At 46.8% G+C, this 21933-nt stretch overlaps 3 protein-coding genes across 12 annotated transcripts; 2 read left to right on the plus strand and 1 right to left on the minus strand.

Moving 5' to 3' along the window:
* Nucleotides 1-1149: 1149 nt before the first annotated feature.
* Nucleotides 1150-4695, plus strand: SRSF2 (serine and arginine rich splicing factor 2). Of its 8 annotated transcripts, none has more exons than XR_012652747.1 (4): nucleotides 1207-1864; nucleotides 2244-2995; nucleotides 3650-3761; nucleotides 4262-4695. XR_012652747.1 is itself a non-coding variant. In XM_075044925.1 (3 exons), exons 2-3 carry the CDS (start codon nucleotides 1503-1505, stop codon nucleotides 2545-2547), a joined length of 666 nt encoding a protein of 221 aa, XP_074901026.1. In that variant the 5' UTR covers nucleotides 1150-1284; nucleotides 1471-1502; the 3' UTR covers nucleotides 2548-4695. The 8 variants fall into 8 exon arrangements, 3 of the variants coding, with proteins under 3 accessions (XP_074901026.1, XP_074901027.1, XP_074901029.1); XR_012652746.1 differs by having other exon boundaries at nucleotides 2244-2554; nucleotides 2892-2995; nucleotides 3650-4695; XR_012652748.1 differs by having other exon boundaries at nucleotides 1209-1864; nucleotides 2244-2554.
* Nucleotides 4696-5516: 821 nt separating this feature from the next.
* On the minus strand, nucleotides 5517-7716 carry METTL23 (methyltransferase 23, arginine). 2 transcript variants are annotated; one of them, XM_075044924.1, is made up of 5 exons: nucleotides 7543-7716; nucleotides 6984-7088; nucleotides 6637-6874; nucleotides 6200-6284; nucleotides 5517-5861 (listed from the first exon to the last, which is right to left on the minus strand). In XM_075044924.1, exons 1-5 carry the CDS (start codon nucleotides 7714-7716, stop codon nucleotides 5693-5695), a joined length of 771 nt encoding a protein of 256 aa, XP_074901025.1. In that variant the 3' UTR covers nucleotides 5517-5692. The 2 variants fall into 2 exon arrangements, with proteins under 2 accessions (XP_074901025.1, XP_074901024.1); XM_075044923.1 differs by lacking the exon at nucleotides 7543-7716 and adding an exon at nucleotides 7151-7370.
* A 136-nt stretch (nucleotides 7717-7852) lies between these two features.
* Nucleotides 7853-20627, plus strand: JMJD6 (jumonji domain containing 6, arginine demethylase and lysine hydroxylase). Of its 2 annotated transcripts, none has more exons than XM_075044929.1 (7): nucleotides 7853-8144; nucleotides 8885-9273; nucleotides 12243-12529; nucleotides 13865-14000; nucleotides 14123-14261; nucleotides 14927-15054; nucleotides 16720-20627. In XM_075044929.1, the coding sequence occupies exons 1-7, from the start codon at nucleotides 7977-7979 to the stop codon at nucleotides 16754-16756; spliced, it is 1284 nt and encodes a 427-aa protein (XP_074901030.1). In that variant the 5' UTR covers nucleotides 7853-7976; the 3' UTR covers nucleotides 16757-20627. The 2 variants fall into 2 exon arrangements, with proteins under 2 accessions (XP_074901030.1, XP_074901031.1); XM_075044930.1 differs by lacking the exon at nucleotides 16720-20627 and adding an exon at nucleotides 16127-16474.
* Nucleotides 20628-21933: the final 1306 nt, after the last annotated feature.

Here is a 21933-nt window from a genome sequence, read left to right on the forward strand (position 1 = left end):
CTTTCTTGTATTGATAGTGTCATTGCATTAAACAAATCAGTAGAGAACTGCCTCTTCGTTTCTATTCTTTTTTTTAACATAGTATTATGAAAGAGATGGGTAGAAACACTTATCACAGTTGTAAGATGAGAACTAGGTGTTATTGTTTATGCTTGGAGTTTGGGCGTTTTAGTCAGCGCCTGAAGTGACAAAGCGACAACTTTAGGAGCAGCTTTCACCGAATTCCCTAGACAAAACTCAGGGAATCTGCTTGTCATCCCTACACAAGGGCCGTGCTAATCTTCTCCCTTGTTCCAACTGTACCACGCACGCTGCCAAAGGATGAACTTGCAGAGATCGTTGTGTGTGAAGGAGGATTTCTAACGTTTCCCAGCTCGGCTGGCAGCTCGCTCCCAGGCACCGATGCAGCCGCGGGAGATCGCCTCGCCAGCGGCCTGCGGGCAGAGGGCTGCCTGCACGGCTCTGCCACCCCACCACAGCGTGCATCCACTGCGGCGCGGACCCGGGAAGCCTCACCAGGCACCGCGACCGGCGGGAGGTGAAGGAGCGCCCACGAAGCGCCCGCGCCGGCCTGCCAGGCCCCCCTCACAGCGCCGACCGGAGCACACGCCCGGCTGCAGCGGGAGGAGGCAGGGCGCAGAGCTCCCGCGGCAGCTGCCCCGGGAGGAACGCCCTCACGGCAGCCCGAGCCGACGACCCCGGCCCGCCTCCCCTCACGACCCGCTCCCCTCCGCGTCCGCCATCTTAAACCGTCACCTCCCCGCCCGCGCGACAGGCGATTCCCTTCATTAACGCTTTTTTTTTTCACGCGGCGGAGGTTTCCCGCCCCTCCTCCCCCTGGCAGAGAATGGCCTCGCCTTATTTCCGTTTTTTTACCGTTTTCGGCACACATTGTTCAAAATTTCCCCGCCTCCGCCGAGTCCTTCCGGGTCACGGCGGAGCCTCCTTAACGGTCACTTCCCACGGCAGGCGAGTTCTTAATTTAGATGCCGTTTTTCCGCGCGCCTTCCAAGGCCGCCTCCGGGATCCGCGGCCGGTGAGGAGAAAAAAAAAAACAAAGACGAGGCTGCCCTCGAGGAGGCCGCCGCCGGGCGAGGGGCAGGCGGGGCAGCGCGCGCCGGGCGGCGCTTTCCCTTCCGGGTCGCCGTCGGCCATTTTGTGGCGTTAAGTAGGCGCGCGCGGGCGGCGCCCCGCTCATTTCCTCGCAGCAGCGGGCAGGGGCGGCTGCCGCTGGCGCTTCGTCTCCGCTCCGGCCTTCGGCCGCCTCCCCCCCGGAGCCCAGAGGTGGGTGCCTGCGCCTCCCTCTCCGCTGAGGACCCTGCGGCGTTCCCCTATGCCCTGCAGCTCTCCTCCTTTCTGGACTCTGCTGGGCCGCCGCTCCGGCGCCCCCCCTCCGGTGTGAGGCGCTTCCCTCTCAGGGCCGCGCCGTCTACTGACTCGCCCCCCTTCCCCCGGGTTTCTTCTCCTCAGCCGCCGCCGCCCCTCGGGGGCTATTGCCCGCCATGAGCTACGGGCGCCCTCCGCCGGACGTGGAGGGCATGACGTCCCTCAAGGTGGACAACCTGACCTACCGAACGTCCCCGGACACGCTCCGGAGGGTCTTTGAGAAGTACGGCCGCGTGGGCGACGTCTACATCCCCCGGGACCGCTACACCAAGGAGAGCCGCGGCTTCGCCTTCGTCCGCTTCCACGACAAACGCGATGCCGAGGACGCGATGGACGCCATGGACGGGGCCGTGCTGGATGGCCGTGAGCTCCGCGTGCAGATGGCCCGCTACGGCCGCCCCCCCGACTCGCACCACAGCCGGCGTGGCCCGCCGCCGCGCCGCTACGGGAGCAGCGGCTACGGCCGCCGCAGCCGCAGGTGAGGGCCTGGGAGGGGGCGGGGGGGGCATCAGAGTTTCGGTAATAAGGCGGGGAGACCGGGCTTAGCCATGCGCCCGTACGGCGGGGGCCGCTGGGTTTTGTTTCCTTTTCCGAGCGAGTTCCGTGGCGGGGTTGGGCGAGGGGAGTAGGGGTTTAGTAGCAAAGGCACGCGCAGTTCTCTCGGAGCGGAAGGGTTTCGCCCTGTAGTAGATTTAGCCCCCGGCCACTCACTGAACAATGGCGCCTTCTTAACACTCGTTTTCTTGCCCACGTGGGTCCCGTTCCACTCTCCCTGTCCCGAAGTAGTCGCTGAAGTCTGTTGCGCCGCCTGTGTTCAACTTGTAACGCGGTTTTTTCCCCCTCCTGCTATGTTTTAGCCCTAGAAGACGACGCCGCAGCCGATCTAGGAGCAGGAGCCGCTCTAGATCCCGCAGTCGGTCCCGCTACAGTCGATCCAAATCCCGGTCTCGCACACGCTCTCGGTCTCGCTCCACCTCGAAGTCCAGGTCTGCCAGGAGATCCAAGTCAAAGTCCTCGTCTGTCTCCAGATCCCGGTCCAGGTCAAGATCCCGGTCCAGATCTAGAAGCCCTCCCCCTGCCTCAAAGAGGGAATCCAATTCTAGATCCAGGTCTAAGAGCCCTCCCAAGTCTCCGGAAGAAGAAGGAGCTGTATCTTCCTAGGAACATGGTAATGTACCTCGGGATCAGCACATGTTGCATGTTACTTTATTATAGCACTTAGGTGGGGTGTTGGGTAGTTCTTAGAGTATTAATAGCCTGAACCAAGCGGATCCTAACGGGGCACATTGTTAGTTTTTTTTTTTTCTTGAGCAGTGCTTTTTGGTTATTGGTTTAGGGAAATTAATACCAAAGTGCTTTCTACGGAGAAATTTTTTTACAGAGAGAATGTTTTATTGAGAGATTAATGGCTTGGTTTTAATAAAATATTGTATGAGACGCAACCTATGATGAAAATGACTATTTCTTACTGTATTTATCCAACATCTGCATTTTCCCCTTTAAAGCTGCGGTCTCCTGTTTGCTAAAAGAATATTGGCCAGTATTGCAGATTTTAACTGATTTGGCTGATCCTCCAGGGACCAGTTTCTGTGGGCGTGTATTGGAGCAGGTTTGTCTTTAAATGTTAAAGATACACTATCCTTTTATAATGGAAGATCGGTTCAGTGGCCGTTATACTGACTGGAGGTAATAACTGTTCTAGAAAAGTGGCAAATTCCTTGCAACGAGAAAACCATGGAAACTAGTTTTTCCTCAAGTCGACATCTTGAAGAGGCATCTAAGGATACACCGGGTGGGGAAAGGATAGTGTGTCTTTAACCCTTCAAACTGTTTGGTCCTATTTTTAAAAGGAAAGGGCCTAAGCTAGCTCTGAAGTTAGATAATTGTAGCAAAATTAGTCACACTTTGTTTTGAATGCTAAGTAGAGTTTAGTTAAGTCTCTATGAAGAAGTATTAGTTTTATAACTTTTATGTAACTTTTGATAATCTATTGTTGAACAGGCTGAATTGAAGTTAATGGTGGCTTGATCTACAGCCTGATGCTTACTCTTCTTTGTAACTAAATACTTTGACAGAACCTTACATTTGGCCTCTGAAGTAAAGCAACACATGGGGGGGAGGTGGAACACTATGGAAATTTCTAAAACTTAATTAAATTAGGCAAAGCCAGTTGAAACACAACTAGAAGTATACCTGAAGTCATCCACACAACCAAAAGAGACAAGGTAGAAACCTGGCTGAACTTTTGTTTCTTCAAACCTAGATGCATCAGATAAATGAGAATCTACATAAAGGACGCCTTTGGGGGGAAAAGATCGCTTGAGTCTTCAGTCCATTGGAGAGACCCCTGGCACGAGCAACCAGCTGTTGAAAAGGTTATTTTGTAACATTTTGTCTAACTTTTTACTTGTTTAAGTTGCGCCTCAAGTGGCAGATTTTACATTTTATGTGCCATTTTGTTGCTGTTATTCAAATTTCTTGTAATTTAGTGAAGTGAACGACTACCGATTTCATTATTGGCTTGGATATTTGAGGTAAAACTTCATTTTTGTTTATATAGTGCTGACTTTTATTTGAAATTAAAACTGATGGTAACTTGCTGCCTCCAGTTTCATACTGAGGAAACATGCAGCTATTATATGCTGAGTAGCTAACTCTGTCAAAAAGTATTCTCAGTTTTGTCTTCATTCCTTAAATAAAATTCTGCAAAACTTCAATTTGAAACTTACTGTAAATGCTTTTTTTTACTTTGAATTCAAATAGTATCTTCAAATTCAAATTGGTAGAAATCTTTTCAGGTGACAGTTGATATTTGAAAGGATTGTTTTATCAGACTCAATTCTAATCTCTTCTCTTATGTATTTTTGTGCACTAGGCGCAGTTGTGTAGCAGTTGAGTAATGCTGGTTAGCTGTTAAGGTGGCGTGTTGCAGTGCAGAGTGCTTGGCTGTTTCCTGTTTTCTCCTGATTGCTCCTGTGTAACGATGCCTTGTCGTGCAGAAACAAATGGCTGTCCAGTTAATTAAAATGCCTGACAACTGCACTTCCAGTCACCCGGGCCTTGCGTAAAAATAATGGAGCATACAGTGAGCACATCTAGCTGATGATATACACACCTTATTTTTTCCAGAATGGTAAAACTTACCAACCTACATATATGAACTTACATATGAGAAATGTAATGTTAAGAAAGAAATGGTTCATTCCTTTGTAAGTACTGATTGGTGTATCTTTTGCTTAAGACATTCTGTACTATACCCACTGTCTCTGTAGTTAATATTAAACATTTCTCTGTGTTAACTTTTCTCAACTTAATGTCCGAGTCAGCTTATTTTTAGCTTGAAAAGATTTCTGCAATTATACTGTCAATGTTTAACTTCTATATAATAACTGAATGCATTCTACTGCTTATGAATTTTATTTACAGGGGTTGCTTTTAAATTACTATGGGCAAACTTAACTAGTATTGTGACTAACCCAAATGTTGTATGGCAAGTATTGCACACCAGTCTATAAACACAGAATCAGACAGGTCTGCTGGGCATTGTTATGGAAGATACACACTGAGCAGTACTAATTGCATTTGCTGTGTGCTTGCCCTGACTCAACAGGCTGCTGCTTGATGGTAGCTAATCTTACAGTGATGATTTTTTTTTCTTGAATTGGGTACCAAATGAATTGTAACTTCAACCATCATGTGTCAAGGGTTATTGTAATGCCTTGTTAACTTTATGCATGTATGTTAAATGGGAATGGAAACATCTGAATACTTGCAATCTGGCTTGATTGAGGATTAAAAGTACTTTTGTACAAACAGGAGTTTGTATGTTCCAGGACTGCATGGCTAGTGGCAGTCTATGCAGATGCATTTAAAAACAAAGGGGCTGGCTTTTGTATATGAATCTTTGGCAAAAAGCTTCAGTCCTGAGAACCAGATCTTACGGGGATATTTTTTTATCTTGAAAGAGTGCAGTTAACTTTTCTTCATAGCTGAAGTTGTGAATTTAAGTTGGATCTTGTGGATTGTCAGGTTGTTAAGCTATGTTGTGTAGTGGCTTACATAATGGAATTGAGTCTTTGAACTATTACATGGTCTTTGAGGAGGAGCACAAATTTCTCAAAAGCCATAGCTGAAAAATTGAACAGCTTTATTTTTACAATGCATGTTTTAAGAATTACTGCTAAGGGGATCCGCTTCCTGAAAAATATGCATGGAGTTTGCTGTAAACAGGACTGTTTTCTGCAGATCCATGCTACAGTGAACAGTTAAGTATCATCTTGTATTGGAACGAACAAGTGGAATAAACTTAAGTACCATCTGATTGTGCAAGTGAGATGATCATCATTTCAATTGTATGTCTTCCTGGTAGAGAAGAGCTGGCCAAGTGCTCTTTGTCTGCACTGAACGAATGTAAGGGAATGTGGACGTTCTTCAGTTTCCATTTGCAGAGCAAAGCTTCAATAGACCAGTCGGCACTGAGGGGAGGAAATGCCAGTGTGTGAAAATGTTAACCCATGTTTATAACTTCTGCAGTAATTGTAGGAGACTGTCACCAAAACTTAATACAACAGTTCACAAAACTGTGTTTCTAACAGTTTTCTAGTCCACAGTAAATTAGTGGTTCTTGGGTTATTTTCTGTTTTGGTTGCTTTGGTCTGCTACCCCTAGGATTTACTTGGCTAATTCCAGCCAAATTCACTATCTGTGAGGAGCTTCTCTAGAATCAGTGTGGTGGTGCCTCTGAGAAGTTAACACTCTTTAAGAGCTAAGACAGGAATTAAGATTTGAGTCTTAAATATGCAAAAGAGTTTACCTTCGGACTTGATAAGTAGTCCAGAATTGAGCATGTGGATTCTTTTCCAGCAAGAAGTAAATCGTAGTTAAAATATCTTCAAAGTCTGTATAGTTTGGGGAGGTTAAGCAGTCTTGGTTAGTATCTGGATTCTAGTTACAGTTAAATATGCCTGGTTATGCGAAATGGTAATTAAAAATCAATTATGCATCTGTATGAAAGGCCTGAGCAGCATGGCCTAAGTGGTTAGTTAATGACTGCGTTTTCCCTTCACCCACCCTCCAGTGGTATTTATATGATAGCTTAATGCTGGAATCACCCCAAGAATAACAAGTTTGATAGCACAGTATCACCATAAAGGCTGTTACCTGATCTCTTGACAGTGTTCTCCGTACTGCTTGGACGTGAACTCCTACCAGTTTGTCACAAATCAAAGATACCCGAGTGCTTTAATGTACCTTTTGGGTCAAAAAAGACATCCGATCCTAAAATAATGTCTACAGGAGCAAGAGAGAGCAGCTCCGGCGATATCCGCCCCCAGGTGAGCCCTAGAACAGGTACGTGGGGCAGGCGGTTCAGCAGACAGCTTCTCCGGCAGTTGCGCAGACACTGGGGCAGCTCCTCGCTGTCGGACAGGGTCACTTCAGCACCGCACTTGGCAGCCAACACGCCGGGGAGGCTCACGCCGGCACCCACCTGAAACCACAGCTTGCTCACAGGGAGGGAATGGTGGATGGGGCCCCTGCAGCTCCTGACAGGGTCGGGGCTGGGAGGGAGGGAGGGAGCAAGAGGGTCCCTTGGGTACCTCCAGCACTCTCTTGCCGGGCAGGCTTCTCCGGTGGACCCAGAGGTACTGGGCCAGGACCACGGCGCAGGGCCACACATACATCCCGTACTGCGAGTCCAGCACCTGAAAAGCACCGGGTTTTACCGCCCCGCTCCCCCCTTGCTCCCCCCCCCGCCGGGAGGTACCTCGGGGATGCGCAGCGTCAGCGCCGCCGGCCCCTCCGCGAAGCGGTACTGCCGCACGCCGCCCCGCCGCCGCTTCGGCTCCCCCATGGCCGCGCCGCCGCCCAATGGCGGGCGGCCACGTGTGGTACCAGGCCGCGTGGACCAATCGGCGCCTTCTCCGGGCGTGGCGTCAGGCGCAGCGCCGCCGCGGGCGCTGATGGCGGCCGGCCGGTTGCTCAGAGCGGGGCCTGTCCCGGCGCTCCGAGCGGCCTCCCCCGAGTGTCGCCGTTAAACCGGGCCGCTCCCGCCCGCGCCCCTGGCCCGGCGGGGCTGGACGGGCTTCCCCCGCGGGCCGGTTCCGTGAGCGGCACGGTGCGGTCCCGCACGAATCGGCTGACACGCGGCCGGCTCACCGCTGTCACGGGAGTAGCGGGAGCGGAGCGCGGTCCCGCCGAGGGAAGGAGAGGGGCGGCGGGCGGGGGTTCCCGGGGCGATCCCGCCGGCGAGCGGGCGCGGGGCAGCGCGGCCAAGGGCGACCGGCGCCCGCGCTCCCTTCCTGTCGCCCGCAACACCCACCCTCCCAACATGGCGGCCCGGCCGCGCCGTTTCCCCGCCTCGGCCAATCAGCGCCGGAGGGCGGGCGAGGCGTGGCGGAAGACGGCGGCTCAGCGAGCCAATGGGAGGGCGGCAGGGGCGGGGCCGCGGCGACAGCGGCGGCAAGGGGGGTGAAATTTCTCGAAGGTGCGGCGGCCGGGCCGGGGAGAGCTGGATCGGCACCGGGACCGGGACTAGGGCCGGGCCGGGCGCGGAGCGGGGCCTGGGGCACGCCGGGGATCAGCGGCGGCGGATGGTGACGGCCCCCAGCGCTGCCTCCAAGACCGCCGCCATGAATCATAAGAGCAAGAAGCGGATCCGTGAGGCGAAGCGCAGCGCCCGGCCCGAGCTGAAGGACTCGCTGGATTGGACCCGCCACAACTACTGCGAGACCTTCCCCCTCAGCCCCGCCGCCTGCAAGGTCCGCCCCGGCCGCGCCGACCCCGCCTCGCCTGAGGGGAACGGGGGGGTGATGGGCCCCTGAGGGGATAGGGAGGCCCTGAGGGGAATGGGGGGGGGGACACGCCACGACTGGGGGGGTCCTGAGGGGATTGGGGAGGCCTGAGGGGAAGGGGGGCCCGGGGGAAGTCTGATGGGAACGGGGAAAGGGCCCTTCCTTGAGGCCGGGGTTGCCTCAGAGCCGGCGGAGCTCCGTGGGGGTGCCGGGGCGGGGACCCTGAGGGAGAGCGTCAAGGCGGGGAGGGGGAGGCCGACCGGCACCCGCGTTTTTTCCTGCCTCCACGTGGCGAGGGGTGCGGGGAGATCCGGGCCCCGTCGGGGTGGGATGGGCACCCTTGGTGCTGGGAGCGCCCACGTAATTCCCAGGCGCCTTCCCCGGGGGCCGGGGGGGGGGGGAGTGCAGCCAGGGACGTGTCAGCCGAAAGGGCAGGGGTGGCCCCTCCGCATTGGGAGTTACCGTGGTGGGGAGGAGTGCCAAAGGGCTTCAGCCTGCTGGTGTTACTGATGGGCGCAAGGAGCGCGGCACGGGAGATGGGACTGCAGCCTCGGTGAGCTTAAAATAACACGTCGGCAGCTTGATACCCTCGTGGTGTGTGGAGCGAAGTGTGAGCGTGAAGCTCCTCCACACTGACTTAGAAAGCGCAGCTCTAGGATGCTAGTCTGTCCTAATATCTGTTCTGTATTCCTCTCTTGATTTCACAGGATAACGTGGAGAGGGCAGATGCACTCCAGTTAACAGTGGAAGAATTTGTTGAGCGTTACGAAAAACCTTACAAGCCTGTAGTCTTGCTGAATGCCCAGGTGGGCTGGTCTGCCCAAGAGAAGTGGACTCTGGAACGACTGAAACGCAAGTATAGGAACCAGAAGTTCAAATGTGGGGAGGACAATGACGGTTATTCTGTGAAGATGAAGATGAAGTACTACATAGAGTATATGGAAACCACACGTGATGACAGCCCGCTCTACATCTTTGACAGCAGTTATGGAGAGCATCCCAAGCGCAGGAAACTCCTGGAGGACTACAAAGTACCCAAATTCTTCACTGATGATCTGTTTCAGTATGCAGGGGAGAAACGAAGACCGCCTTACAGGTACAGTACAGTGACAATAACATAAAAGTAGGTATTTTCCATCTTGTTAGCTGTTCTTAAATAGGTATGATTATCTTATGTAAAACAAAGTGATAGCTTTATGTCTGCTCTTTTGAAATGAGCACACATCCGTAACCCAGAGGGAGGGAAGGGCAAATTTGTGTATCACAATTGCTGGTTCTGCCCCAGTGTTGCCACAAGTTTGTGGGTTTTTTCTTTTTTTTTTTTTTTTTCATTAAGTCAGTTTGCCTCACTTTTTAGATTAAAAAAAACCGTTAACATAGTTACTGAAAGTTATGAAGATTAATTTCTTGTTATGTGTGCCTTCTGGCTTTCAAATTTTAAGTACCTCAGGACTAGCTCCTGGGTTTTGCACCAGTGGCTTATGTACAGTGTGGAATTTTGTTTAATTATGAGTCAGTCCTTTTAAGGTAAAGATCTTAAGCTAGATTAGTTTGAAGTGTGGAGACTAGTTCTTAGCTCCCCTTCAGATGATTTTGAGAGAGAAAACAATATTTCACGTCTCTGTAGTCTTTTCAACTCTTTTTTTGCATCTGATTGGAAAAGGAGTGAAATGACACTTCATTCCTGAAATCAGATGCAACAACCTTGTATTTGGGCTGTTAGATACAAGGGTGATTTCTGTCTATATTATTATAATGCTTCATAGCAGTATGAGCATAAGCTGAACCCTCCCAAGTAATTAAAGTCTTTACAGCGACGTTATAATTGTCAGAGAATGCCTTGCCCTTCAAGTGACATGAGGCTGTGATGTGGGTGTTTTAATTGTTTGGGTTTTTTTTAAATGAAATGGAACAAGTAATGAATAATGGTTCTCTTCTCTGCAGTCTCTCACGTGTCTGTAGTCCAGTTGTGCTTTTGTAGGAGTAAAGTGTGAAACTCATTCTATTTAAGATCATTAAAGTAGGTGTTTTTACAATGTTATAACAGACTGTTTTTATAATTCACTTCTAAGAAGAATATGCAATGCTGTGATTAAATGCAAAAGCACATCAGGTGTAGTCTCTAGTAGAAACTGAATACAGTTACAGAACTGGAAATCATTTATCGAAGTTATAGGTAAACTAGATAATCTGTGACTCAGTTATATTGCTATCTCTTTCCCCCACACCCTCCCTACCTACAGGCACATGCTGAGCTTCTTGCTTGTGATCTTGGTATTTACAATTCTTGTGCTTTGTTCTGGAAAATGCGGGTTGGTTTGAGGCTGTTACCATTTTTTGAGAGGCGAGTGATGCAAGGAGCATACTGATGCCTCCTGGAGTTAGGCGTTTCATCTAGGTACAGAAATGGATGAAGAGTCCAGTAGTTTAAGAGCATAATAGAAAATCCAACAGGAAGTGTTGCTTTCTAATCACATGATGAGGATATGAACTGTCCAGGTGAACCTCTGGATTGAGACTTGTGTGATAGTGTATAGATCTTAAAGTAAGAACTTACGCTGTTTAGAGCATCTTCACTGGAGTTGTTCCTCTTTAAAATAAAGGCAGTAATTTTTGGAAGCCATTTACTGAAGCAGCTATTTTAGTTTGCAGGAGGGGTGAGGTTTGGGTTTTTTGCTTTTAAATTGAAGTTACAGGTTATGAAGTTCTTAATGGTAAATTTGATGTCTTATGGCAAACTGGGTTATGTTCATTGTAAATTAAATGCCTGGAGGAAGATGCTGGTAAATGGCAGTGTTGCTAAATAAGGGGTTTAAAATCATCTGCATGTGTAGATTCAGGTTATAGTCAGTATTGAACAGTGCATCTGTCTGCATACCAGACAGATCTTTGTTTAACTTCTTCTGACTTGTTAGTAAAAGCTTTGACTGTTCTGCTTGTGGTTTAATTAGCTTTCCAAGGCTAATATGAATCTAAAGAGTGAATTGACAATAGAAGTGACACACACCTGCTTATTTACGTTTTTATGGCTCCTTTGTGGAGTAGGAAGAGCGCAGCTTGACAACCAAACTTACAGTCCTACAGTTGGTGTTAGCAAATGATACTTGAGAACCAGCTTAATTTACACCTGCATTGGAAAGGAGAAATGGAGAGTTTGCTCACTTTCAGTATTTTTCTGAACCTTTGAACTCCTCTTGCTGGGTATCACCTGCCTGTCAGCCACACGATGGAGGGATCTTGTTGGTGCTTTAGTTTCTGTTGCCCATTAAACAATTATTGCCATTTTTTTCCTCTTGACGCCTGATATTAAGTCACCTCACTTACACTGCTGTATCTGGTATGGTAGATCTTACTGTTCTGTTACAAGGGAAGTGAGCAATTGAAGGTGCTGCCGCTGTTAAACATGTATAGTGGATAAAGTTCTCTGTTGGGAGAAATAAACTTTGCAAATGGGGAATGAGAATATACACACCAAATCCTGAATGGTCACTGGAGAATAAGCTTCATCTAGTTAACGTTAGAATGAACAGCCTGTTTTAAATGAACAGAAGGCATAGAGGGAGGCCAGAGTTGTGTAACTTTGCTCAGTTCTTTACTTATATTGCGTTTTGTTTGTTCCTCATTGTTCTGCAGTTCTGGATCCGTTTATGAGTAGCAAATTTTAGAAAAACATAGGATTAGGAGAATCCCCCTGCATAGTAAGAATCCTAATGCAGGCTGTTGTGATTTAATCGCATTCATAAACCTTGAAATCAGTATATATTTTACTGAAGAACTGTTTAAACAAATTACAGCTATGAAATATAAAAGGTATCTTCACTTTCTTGTCCCAGAGTCATTCCTGTCCCAATTCATGTTGGGTTTTAGGTTAAACCCATGTTGTATCTTTTTGCTGTAGCTTGAGCCTAACAACCTCAAGAAGGTAAATGAAGGAACTGTAACCACCTTGGTTTCTAACTGTATGTGAAATGAACAGCTCTAATTTTCCGTCTAATATGAAGAAAAGAGAAGGTAGCTACTTGCTTGCTCTATGTATGACTAAAGGATTTCATCCCCCCCATGCAGGTGGTTTGTGATGGGCCCACCCCGTTCTGGAACAGGAATTCACATCGATCCCTTGGGAACTAGTGCATGGAATGCCTTAGTCCAGGGTCATAAGCGTTGGTGCCTGTTCCCTACCAGCACTCCCAGAGAGCTGATCAAAGTGACGCGAGAAGAAGGAGGGAACCAGCAGGATGAGGCTATCACTTGGTTCAATGTCATATATCCTAGGACACAGCTCCCCACCTGGCCCCCTGAATTCAAACCCCTGGAAATCTTGCAGAAACCAGGCGAGACAGTCTTTGTGCCAGGTATGTATGAATCTCTGCAGTAAGGAAATATGGGAGAGAAAAACATGTTTTTAACATTTGTGTGTAGTAGAGATGAAGAGAATATTTCAGCTTTCTTATATGGCCCATCTCTTCCAAAAGAACCTATTCTGAACTGTTTCAAAAGGAATATATGTTGCAAGGAACATTTTCAGACCATTCAGTTATTTTTCTGAGTGTCCTGAAACATATATGGCCTGTAGCATAGGGTTGCATGTGGTACAGATGACAAAACAAGTGAGACCCGAGTTGCAGCATCACAGGAATGTGATCCTGAACTAAATTGCAATAATAGGAAACTGTCAAAGCATAAAAAAATAGAGGTGTTTGAGTACTAGTAACTCTGAGACAAAGATGTTTGAGTTTATATACACTGTAGCATCCATGACTGAATTTTGTAGCTTGGGTAGTCTGACTGCTTATGAGTTTTTCTTAGCTGTGGGAAAAGAACTATTTAAAGGCACTGACACTTTCCACCCACCTCTCTGTGGTTATGCTTCATCTTGCATTTGAAATCAAAAGCTAAAGAGAGATCTGATAAAGATGCCATTCTCTGAGTGGCTGCACACTGTGTGCCTATTATAACTGGGAGGTGAGGTGGCTAGTGGATGAAGCGGGTGAGTTCAGTGCCAAATTCTAACCTCTAAATCTTGCGTCATTTTTGTGCAGCATGGCCGATAGCTTTTATCCACATTGCTTGTCTTTAACATACAGCTGACTTCATGTTTGAAGAGTGCCTTGTGATTGTCTTGGCACTTACTAGTGACTCCTCAGTGTACCTTCTGTTAAGATTTTGTAGCTGTCAGGTTCCATTAAACTGTTTCCTTAGTCTTTTTATGAGGTTATAAGTGGGTTGTAAGAACACCACTGTCTATTTTTATCCTGTGTGGGGAAACAATTTTGTGTCTATTTTTAAATTAAAGGTTAGTCTGTAGTCATAAGAACCTTACTAAATCAGCATGGAAAGTGCTCTGCAGCTTAACAGAAAGGGTCTCTGTGCAGTCTGGGTTACAATGGCTCTTCCTATTAAATAAGCCATCAGTAGCCAGTGTGTTGCTGTCAAGTCAGATCTTCAGTACTGTTCATGAGCTGGATAATTTGGTCAGAGCGTCGAGCAGCCTTCTGTAACAAGAATCTGTAAAGCATTGGAGCAAATGCTGAAATAAGACTGAGGAAAGTTGTCATGGCAGCAAACTCACCTGGGTTTGGGAGATAAGGTCCAATTTCCACCTGTGCTATGGGAAAAGTGTTCATGGCTGTTCTTGAATTTGGTTTCTGCTATGTAGCCAGAAATGGCCATTGGTGTTGTATTTACAGGTGGCTGGTGGCATGTGGTTCTCAATCTTGACACAACTATTGCCATCACTCAAAACTTTGCCAGCTGTACCAACTTCCCTGTGGTGTGGCACAAGACAGTAAGAGGGAGACCCAAATTGTCACGGAAATGGTACAGGTAAGAGATTTAGTAGCTTTCTTTTGTATTCTGTATTTAAAACAAAAGACCAAAAATACCCCATTCATTTACATGCAGTGTTACTGTTCAAAGGCTAACCCTGAAATTTCAATTGTATTTAGGATCCTAAAGCAGGAACATCCTGACTTGGCAGCCTTGGCTGATTCAGTTGACCTGCAGGAATCTACTGGTATTGCTTCCGATAGTTCTAGCGATTCTTCCAGTTCCTCAAGTTCCAGCTCCTCAGACTCTGATTCAGAGGTAATGCTTTTTACTACAGTAGGTGATCTATATCCTGCAATTATATTGTTTTTTCCATACCTGATCATGTGTCCTCATCCTAATATTCATGTCTTATGGAAGAAATTAATGGAAAGCAACTAAACAAATCTACATGATGGAGGAGCCTGTGACCTTAGTAGGTTCTCTTTACTGAAGCCTCTCTTTGTATTGTTAAATTAATTCAGTTTGTTTGATCTATGTTTATAGTACTTATAAATCTGTCACTCATTTAGCTAAGCCATGCTTGTGTAAAATGGCTGCAAAATGGATGTTTTAAAAATGGGGTGGGAGAACAAGATCCAAAACAGAGACTGTCGGTTATGACAGGTGACTTTTCTAGGCACCTAAGTCCATCAGAAGGCACTGACTTTGCTCTCAGAACATTAGGCCCTTGTAGGAGCCAGAAGGAACACATGCATTGTCTTGCCCCAAGCCAGCTTACTCAGTGATGAAATCTAAGAACATACCTGTTCCTGATTTTTAAACACTAAATTTAAAATTTATTTCATGTGTCTAATCTAAAATAGTACATTCTTTGAATATTGATTATTCAGGGTTGCTGAGGTAGATCTTATGGTGAATTCCACAGCACAAAGAGTTTACTAGGTTTCTCTGAATTATGGTTTCATCTCTTCATACTTCAGTGTGACTCTGGCTCTGAGACAGAGGGGATGATGCACCGGAGGAAAAAGAGAAGAACATGCAGCATGATGGGTAACGGTGATACAACTTCCCAGGACGACTGTGTGAGCAAAGAGCGCAGCTCCTCCAGGTGACCCGATGGCAACTGTTGTTTTTAAACAAGCAAAAGACAATACAACGCAGAGCTGGCAGACTTCAGATAGGGTGATTCGTCAGAACAGAGGGATGGAGAGCAAGGGATTCTTTATAGAACATAAAGCAGTTAGCCTGTGGTGATATCTTTCCTCCATAAATTATTTTAATTATTCCAAACTGAAAACTTAAGATTCTTGATTTTTTTTAATGAGGTTTTTTACTTTATTTAATAAACAGTTTTATTACTTTTCCTAGTTGTCACTTTTAACAGAGAAAGTATTTTATTTTTGTTTAATGGGAGAGGTGGGATATTTTAACTGTGCTCTTCAGAGAGCACAAATGAATAGTAAACAGTTAAAAATTAGGAATGATCAGGCAAGACTCAGGTTTCGATGCCTTGTTGTCCAAACAGAAAACCTTCAAGTAGTTGTATGGTTTCTCTTATTGTTGCCTGCTTTACTTCAATTTGTCCCACTGTTTTATCTGTTAAAGGCAAAATTAATCCCAAATGTCTATGTTTACCTATTTAAAAAAAAAAAGGGGGGGGCAAGTTTCTAGTCAGTCTGGAGGGAGGAAACATTAATATTGCAGAACCAAGGCTAGATATTGCATAGGTTAAAGTTGCTGAGGAAGGAAGTTCTCTGGACTTGCCAGGTTAAAAACAGTGAAACACTGGGAATCTGGGAGTATACTGCAAGGAGGAACTTAGAAATTCTTTGCTAAATGAAGCATTTTAAATGAAGCCTACAGCAGAGGCTTGCCAAAATTCTTAAGCAAACTCCTTGCAGTTTGGTTAACCTATGCTGCTGTATTAGCTGCCTGCCTGCATTAGGGTGCTGTCTAGTTACTAAGCTGTTGGATGCTCCAGGTTTGGCATGGATGCAAGTACTGTGGTGACTTACTGCATGACCTGCTAAAGAAGGTGTGCGGTAGTGATTTACCTGAGGAAGGCCAGGTTTCCAGTATCATGCCAGACTTCCCAGTCTAGGGTACTGCCTAAAGACCTGTTTGCTCCTGTTCGTGTTGCCATTTATCTTGCTGTGGTAATGTTGCTCTCTTGTTTTCAGGAGTTGCTCATAACTGAATACAATTGAATTACAAGTACAGAGCATCATTAAACAGTTGGAGAAAACTGTACTGACTGCTTATTTTGCCCTGGAGGTTTTAACAATTTGTTTGTTACAACACTGTCAAATCCCATTTCAGCAGCCAGTGTGACTTCAGGCAGGGAATGAGCAGCAGGAGATAACAAACTTTAATGCAGACCCTGTTTAAAAAAAAACAACAAAGCTGTAAAAATGCAGAGTACGTGTGCAGATCTGTTCTTCTGAAAATCCTGTGCATTTTTAAGTTGTTTGCACTTCAAATTTTGAAATTAATACCTTAAATATTAAAAATTAGCACGTTGCCTAGAACATTTGCTTTCCAGGTTTCACTCTTCCTCCTCCTGTATGTTGATTGTTTCACTCTGTGAGGATGGGTGGCCTTTCTGTTCCAGCTGTGTGATGGATTAGTTGATAGAAATGGTTCCAAATGTAAAATCATACCTAGCTTGTACAGTTCTGCAGGAGGAATAAACATACATGCATGCTGCAATCTTGTGTCCTGATATAAGGGGAATGCTATAGTTGTTGACAGGCAGTTGTACTTTTTTTGACAGGATTAGGGAATCTTGTGGAGGCCGCAGCTACCCCTGAAAGATAACAACACCCGCCTAGAGGCAGCTGCCGATCGAAGCTCCGTTAGCAGCCAGCCAGCTCTGTTCTACCCCCTTCTGCTTCTATTTCTCACAGTCCTTAAGTTTTTGTCACTCTTCCTCGATCCAGACATCCGTCTTCATTATGTGCTGTCGAAGGTTGGCTCCTTAATAACTTCTAGGGGAATGCCCCGACTCTACATTATTGTGCAATGCTTTGTCCCCTCTGCGCCCCAAGTGAGTGCACTAATAACCCAGCTTTGGGTAAGGAGATGCCAAGTATTTAATGGTTCATGTAACTGGCAAGGAAGACGATGGTCAGTTTTTAAAGAACTCTTTTTAAAACCAGCAGGTAAATGTAAAAACCTGCCTTGCTTTGACACTGTCATATGTTTACATGTTGTCCTGTACACTTGAGGAAAGGAACACCAGCCCTTTTGGCCTGTCTGAACGTCCGGCGGATCTCGCACCAGAATTTCAGGAAGGGAAGGTGGTGTGAGTGCTCCAAACACTGAAGCAACTTCAGCAAAGGTGACCACCAACCTGAAGCATCTTTCATGGTCTTAATCTACATGCATACATCTAAGGTGCAAACACCTTAACCAGCAACAGTCCATTTCCTTTTGCTCTGTGTCTATTATGATGACTGGTAACAAAGATGCACTAGCACCTTGCGATAGGAAGCTCAATGGAGCAGGAGAATCCTGGAGTTTCTTGCATAGCAAAAACCGTGGGGAAAAAAGTCAGCATTTGCCAGTAACTACAATCCTTTAGGTGCAGGTGTTGTCTTTAGCACTAGGCAACAACTGACGACGTCTGACTCTTGTATGATAACAACAGTTGCTGGGCTTTAAATACCAAGGAGTAACAGGGCCGTGGGCTCGTTCAGGCCAGTGCAGTTCACATGCGTAAATGGCTGTTCTTTGAGGTTATGGGTTCAGACGTTTCCGGAACTTCCGGTGCCAATTTTAAAGGACTGGGAGGGGGACATATTGTTGTTTTATGCTTTTTAAAAATGCAATGTGTTGCTTAAGTCTGTGTAGATTCATTTGTATTATGCTGGGTAAAGCTCTCATCCCCAAGGGATCTGTTGGAGCTGCTGGATTTTTTAGCAGGGGTTTGTGCTGGTAGTGTCAGTGAAGAGATCTGGCTGGCTGGCTGAAGGTGTGCTGCATGGAAATGACCCTTCTCTATCTGAACAGCACAGCCAGAAGTTAGCTGGGTTGGGGTTCTTCCTTGGGTACTCTCCTGAGACCTAGGAGGTGGGTATTAGATCTCACTTCAGCCGTTCTTCTTTGGGAGAGGAAACTTGAAAGCGGAAGTGGTGTGTGTGTAGTAAACATGCAATAATGCCCAGGAACTGGTAGCAGAATTAAAAAGCAGATTGGCAGCCTTAACTGTGACTTTCTTATACACGTTGGGTTTGATGGAAACTAGAACATTGCCTGTCTGGGTTTTCTGATCTTTTTTTAACCTTGTCTCTTCCTATTTAAACACTCTCCCTTATTGGAGACCGGGCCATATCCTGTTGTACAAGGGAATCCTCAATATGTTTGTCAGGATCTCTGTTTCTGAATCTTCTGTGCCAGTCACTTTGTGCAGGAGCAGTGTGGTGGTGGAAAAATGGAGAGAGGGAAGGTTTTTTGGTACGCTCTCTAGCTGTCCAGACTCCTGAATTTTCTGTGATAGCCAGGCATAAGTGAGCATGCTTGCTCTGTAGACTGCTGCAGATTCTTCCACAAGATTACTTAATTTAAAAAAAAAACTTCTCAAACTCCTGGCATTTCTGGCCAAGGTTGCCTTTTTTGCTGCCCGGTTGAACAGCCAGGGAGCCTGCACAATCTGTATGTCTTCTCAGAGCAGGCTGCAGTTGCTGCCTTTGGGAAGAATGTGGGGGCCTGGAGAGGCAAAGGCTCAAAAGTCTCAGCACTGTCATGGTGAGGAGAGCCCTTAGAGAACTCTTTGTCTTGCCCTCTTTGGTGGCTTGACGGTTAGTATGTCAGTAAGATGACTGATGCTGTAGCTTGCAGTTGCATTTGGCATGTGTGGTTCAGTTTCACAGTCTTAAAATCTTCCATGCATGTGAAAGCCCAATTGCTGTGCCGGGAAAGCCACACCTCTGCCACCAGAAGCACAGTGGGAAGATCCAGAGTGCAGACTATTCTTCTGTGCCTATGAACTCTTCCATGGTGTGAAACAAAACAATTTCAGATTGAAGCCTGCGTTCATTTGACATCCCTTGCAGAAAAGCAGTGTGTTTGAAATGGACTGCGGGCATCGTGATACCAGCAACGCTATACTGACTTCTCCACAAGGCACTTTCTGATATGCAACAAAGGTGTATCTGTTTAGGCTTCCTGGGAATTAGGACTCCTGGGATCTCTGGTTCTTCCGCTTACAGGCTCTTGCCTCAGCCGAACTGGTGAGCTTCTGTCTTTTAGTAGATGAGGAAAATGCCTACCTCACAGGGGTGTTGTGAGGCTGAAATGTAATTACTGTGTAAGATGCTTTGAAGTTGTCCTCCTACAAAAAGTGTTCCAGACATCCTAAGCAACCTGAAACTTCCTAACCTGGTGTTAGCTTTCTGTAGCAGAAAACATTGGGGATGTTGTTCAGCACTCTTGGCCACGTGCTGTTCTGTAGTGGCCCTTCCAGAATTGCTGTGTGGTACATAAATTGTAGCAGAACAAGGTTTTTTGTTTTCACCAGAGTTGACACTGTTGGCATTTCATGGCCTGCTCTAAACAGGAGGTCCTGCTAGATTGGGATTTTTTTAAAAATAGGACTAGATTAAATTCTCTCTCATCAGGGAGTCGGCTTCACTGGCCTTACAGGAAGTGGGGGAGCTGGTACTTCCCAGGCCCTCGTTCCAGGCCAGGTGAATGAGGAATAAAGTTCAAAACTGTGCTCCCCTTGTGCCTAGCTCCATACTTGTGGGAGGCTGACTGGGGAGAGTGGGTTTTGTGCTCTCACTTCTCCAGGCTTGTGCTTCTTGGGGCATCCATGTCTCTTGTTCCGACCCCACTGCTTTTGTGTACTGTAGAGCCCCTGGATGTAGCAGGCTGCTGTGGTCCAGCACCCAGACCCATTTTCTTGAGCCCCAAAGTCACAGTGCTGCTCTGCCTCAGCCCCGTGGTGGTGCTTTGTGGGCTGCCTTGTCCCCCAGGGACAGGCTTAGAGAGCCACGTGCTGGGTTTGGACTGTGGGTTTCCCGATTGTACTGTGCGTATTGGTGTCATTGTCCTGCCTGCTCTGGTGAAAGGTAGAGGGATTTGTGAGCTCTGGCCGTGCTTTTGAGTCTGGTAACTGATACAGGCTTGTCTGCTATGACAGTTCAGGAGTAAACTAATAAATGCCTCATCAGAACTGTAGACATGAACAACAGGCGTGCTGATCTTGGCACCTGTTCTCTGCACAAGTGCTGTGGGAGCAGGTGATGCTGAGGAAGCACTGGCATACCTTCCTCCCCTTCCCAGCTCGGGTACGCTGGCTCCAGTTTGTCTTCTCAGTTACATTAAGCCTCTCCAAATGCTTAGAACAAAGACAGCAACCTCTTTCATAACTAACCTAGACCCTTTTCCTCCCTGAATCCCCAGCCATCATGGGGCAGGAAGCAAGACCGTTGACTGAATCAAATCTGAAATGCCTGTGTGGGCTGATTGTAATGGGAGGTTTTTTGGCACCCCCCCTTGCAAAGGGGGGAAGGAAAGAGCTTACTGATTCGTTTGATAGTCACACTGTCAGCTCCAAGCCCTGCCAATGCCATTAGCTGCTTTTATCACCCCATCCAGCAGAGCTGGGATACTCTTAATTGTCTTGTTTGGATGATTGTGTTTTTGCTTTTTATTTTAAATAAAATCAATTATTTTGCATTATCCTGTTGGCTAGTCACTTTTTTTCATATCCTGATCTGAAAAAAACCCTACAGGTGTACACCTCTGTTTCCAAAAGTACCACAGTAGCTAAATGGTGTTCAGATAATAGCTATGGGGGTGCTTTGGGGAATTCCTCTAGCTCTTTCTCGTGTGTGATTAGTACGTCTGTATGGTGGGGGGTGTTTTAGAAGCTGCTGGGGCTGTCGTGGCTTTGGGAGAAGGTTTATGTCAGTAGCTTTGTTACCAGACTGCAGTGTGTGCTTTTGTCCCTTCCCTGTCCTCCCCAGGCTGTATTACCAAGAAGGTTTGTGTTTCATCTCTCTTGCCACCTCATACTGGTGAGAGGGAGTTTCAACTTCCAGGTGTCGCATGCTGCTTTCAGCTTAGCTTCTGGACAAGACGCACAGTGCAGAGAGTTGCTGTGGAAGGGCTGGACTCCATGCAGAGAGCTGACCAACCTTCCCCCTCCCCATACCCAGGGATTCAGAGAGAGAACTGCCTCTGAGGGCACTCCTGTGTGTCTGAAGCTGCCTCTTAACAAATTTGGCTCTGTAGTGGAACAAGGATTGGGAAAGCAGAAAAACTTGTATATTGTGTTAGAGAGCTTTGTTGAAACCAGTAACTCTAGGTAAATAAGCTGAAGCCGAGTGTGGGACAGCAGCCTGGAGGCTTTTGAAATATTTATATGAATGTATTGTAGAATGAAACACCTTGAAGAGTAAATGGTTTTGTGGAGACAGCAAGTTTGCTGATTTCTGCACAAAGATGTGTCCTTCCTTTCCCAAACACTGATATAAACACTTTCCTTGATTACTGTCACCTATAAAACCAATATTTTTTTTTCTCCTTTCCAAGTGCTCTTCAGAAGACCTCTCCCTGTGCCCTGTTCACATCCTCTGCTAGATACTGACTAGCTCAATGCAACCAGGCAGTCACAATTAGCAAATGAGCCCCTGTTCTCTGTGTGGGCGCTCTAGGCACATCGGTGCTTGGCATTTAACAAGACCCAATTCCAGAAAATGGTATGAATTGTGGTGGCTGAAAGCTATGTAGAGCCATTGTAGAAATGCTTTTATAACATATCTCTTCTGCTTTTCATTCCCAAGAGAGGCGATTTTGTGTGCTCCCAGCTTCACGATAATCCCATTGTTCTTCCTAATTCGCAACTACTGCTAGTACTTCCTTCAGTGCCAATGTGGCCTTGCAATCTGGACTTGATTAACTTTTATTCCTCTGATTTATCTACCTATCTTCCTTTTTGTGACAGTTGCAACCTAATGCCTCATTTCAACAAGGAGGATGG

Source organism: Buteo buteo, chromosome 13 (assembly GCF_964188355.1).
Source record: "Buteo buteo chromosome 13, bButBut1.hap1.1, whole genome shotgun sequence".
Taxonomy (NCBI): domain Eukaryota; kingdom Metazoa; phylum Chordata; class Aves; order Accipitriformes; family Accipitridae; genus Buteo; species Buteo buteo.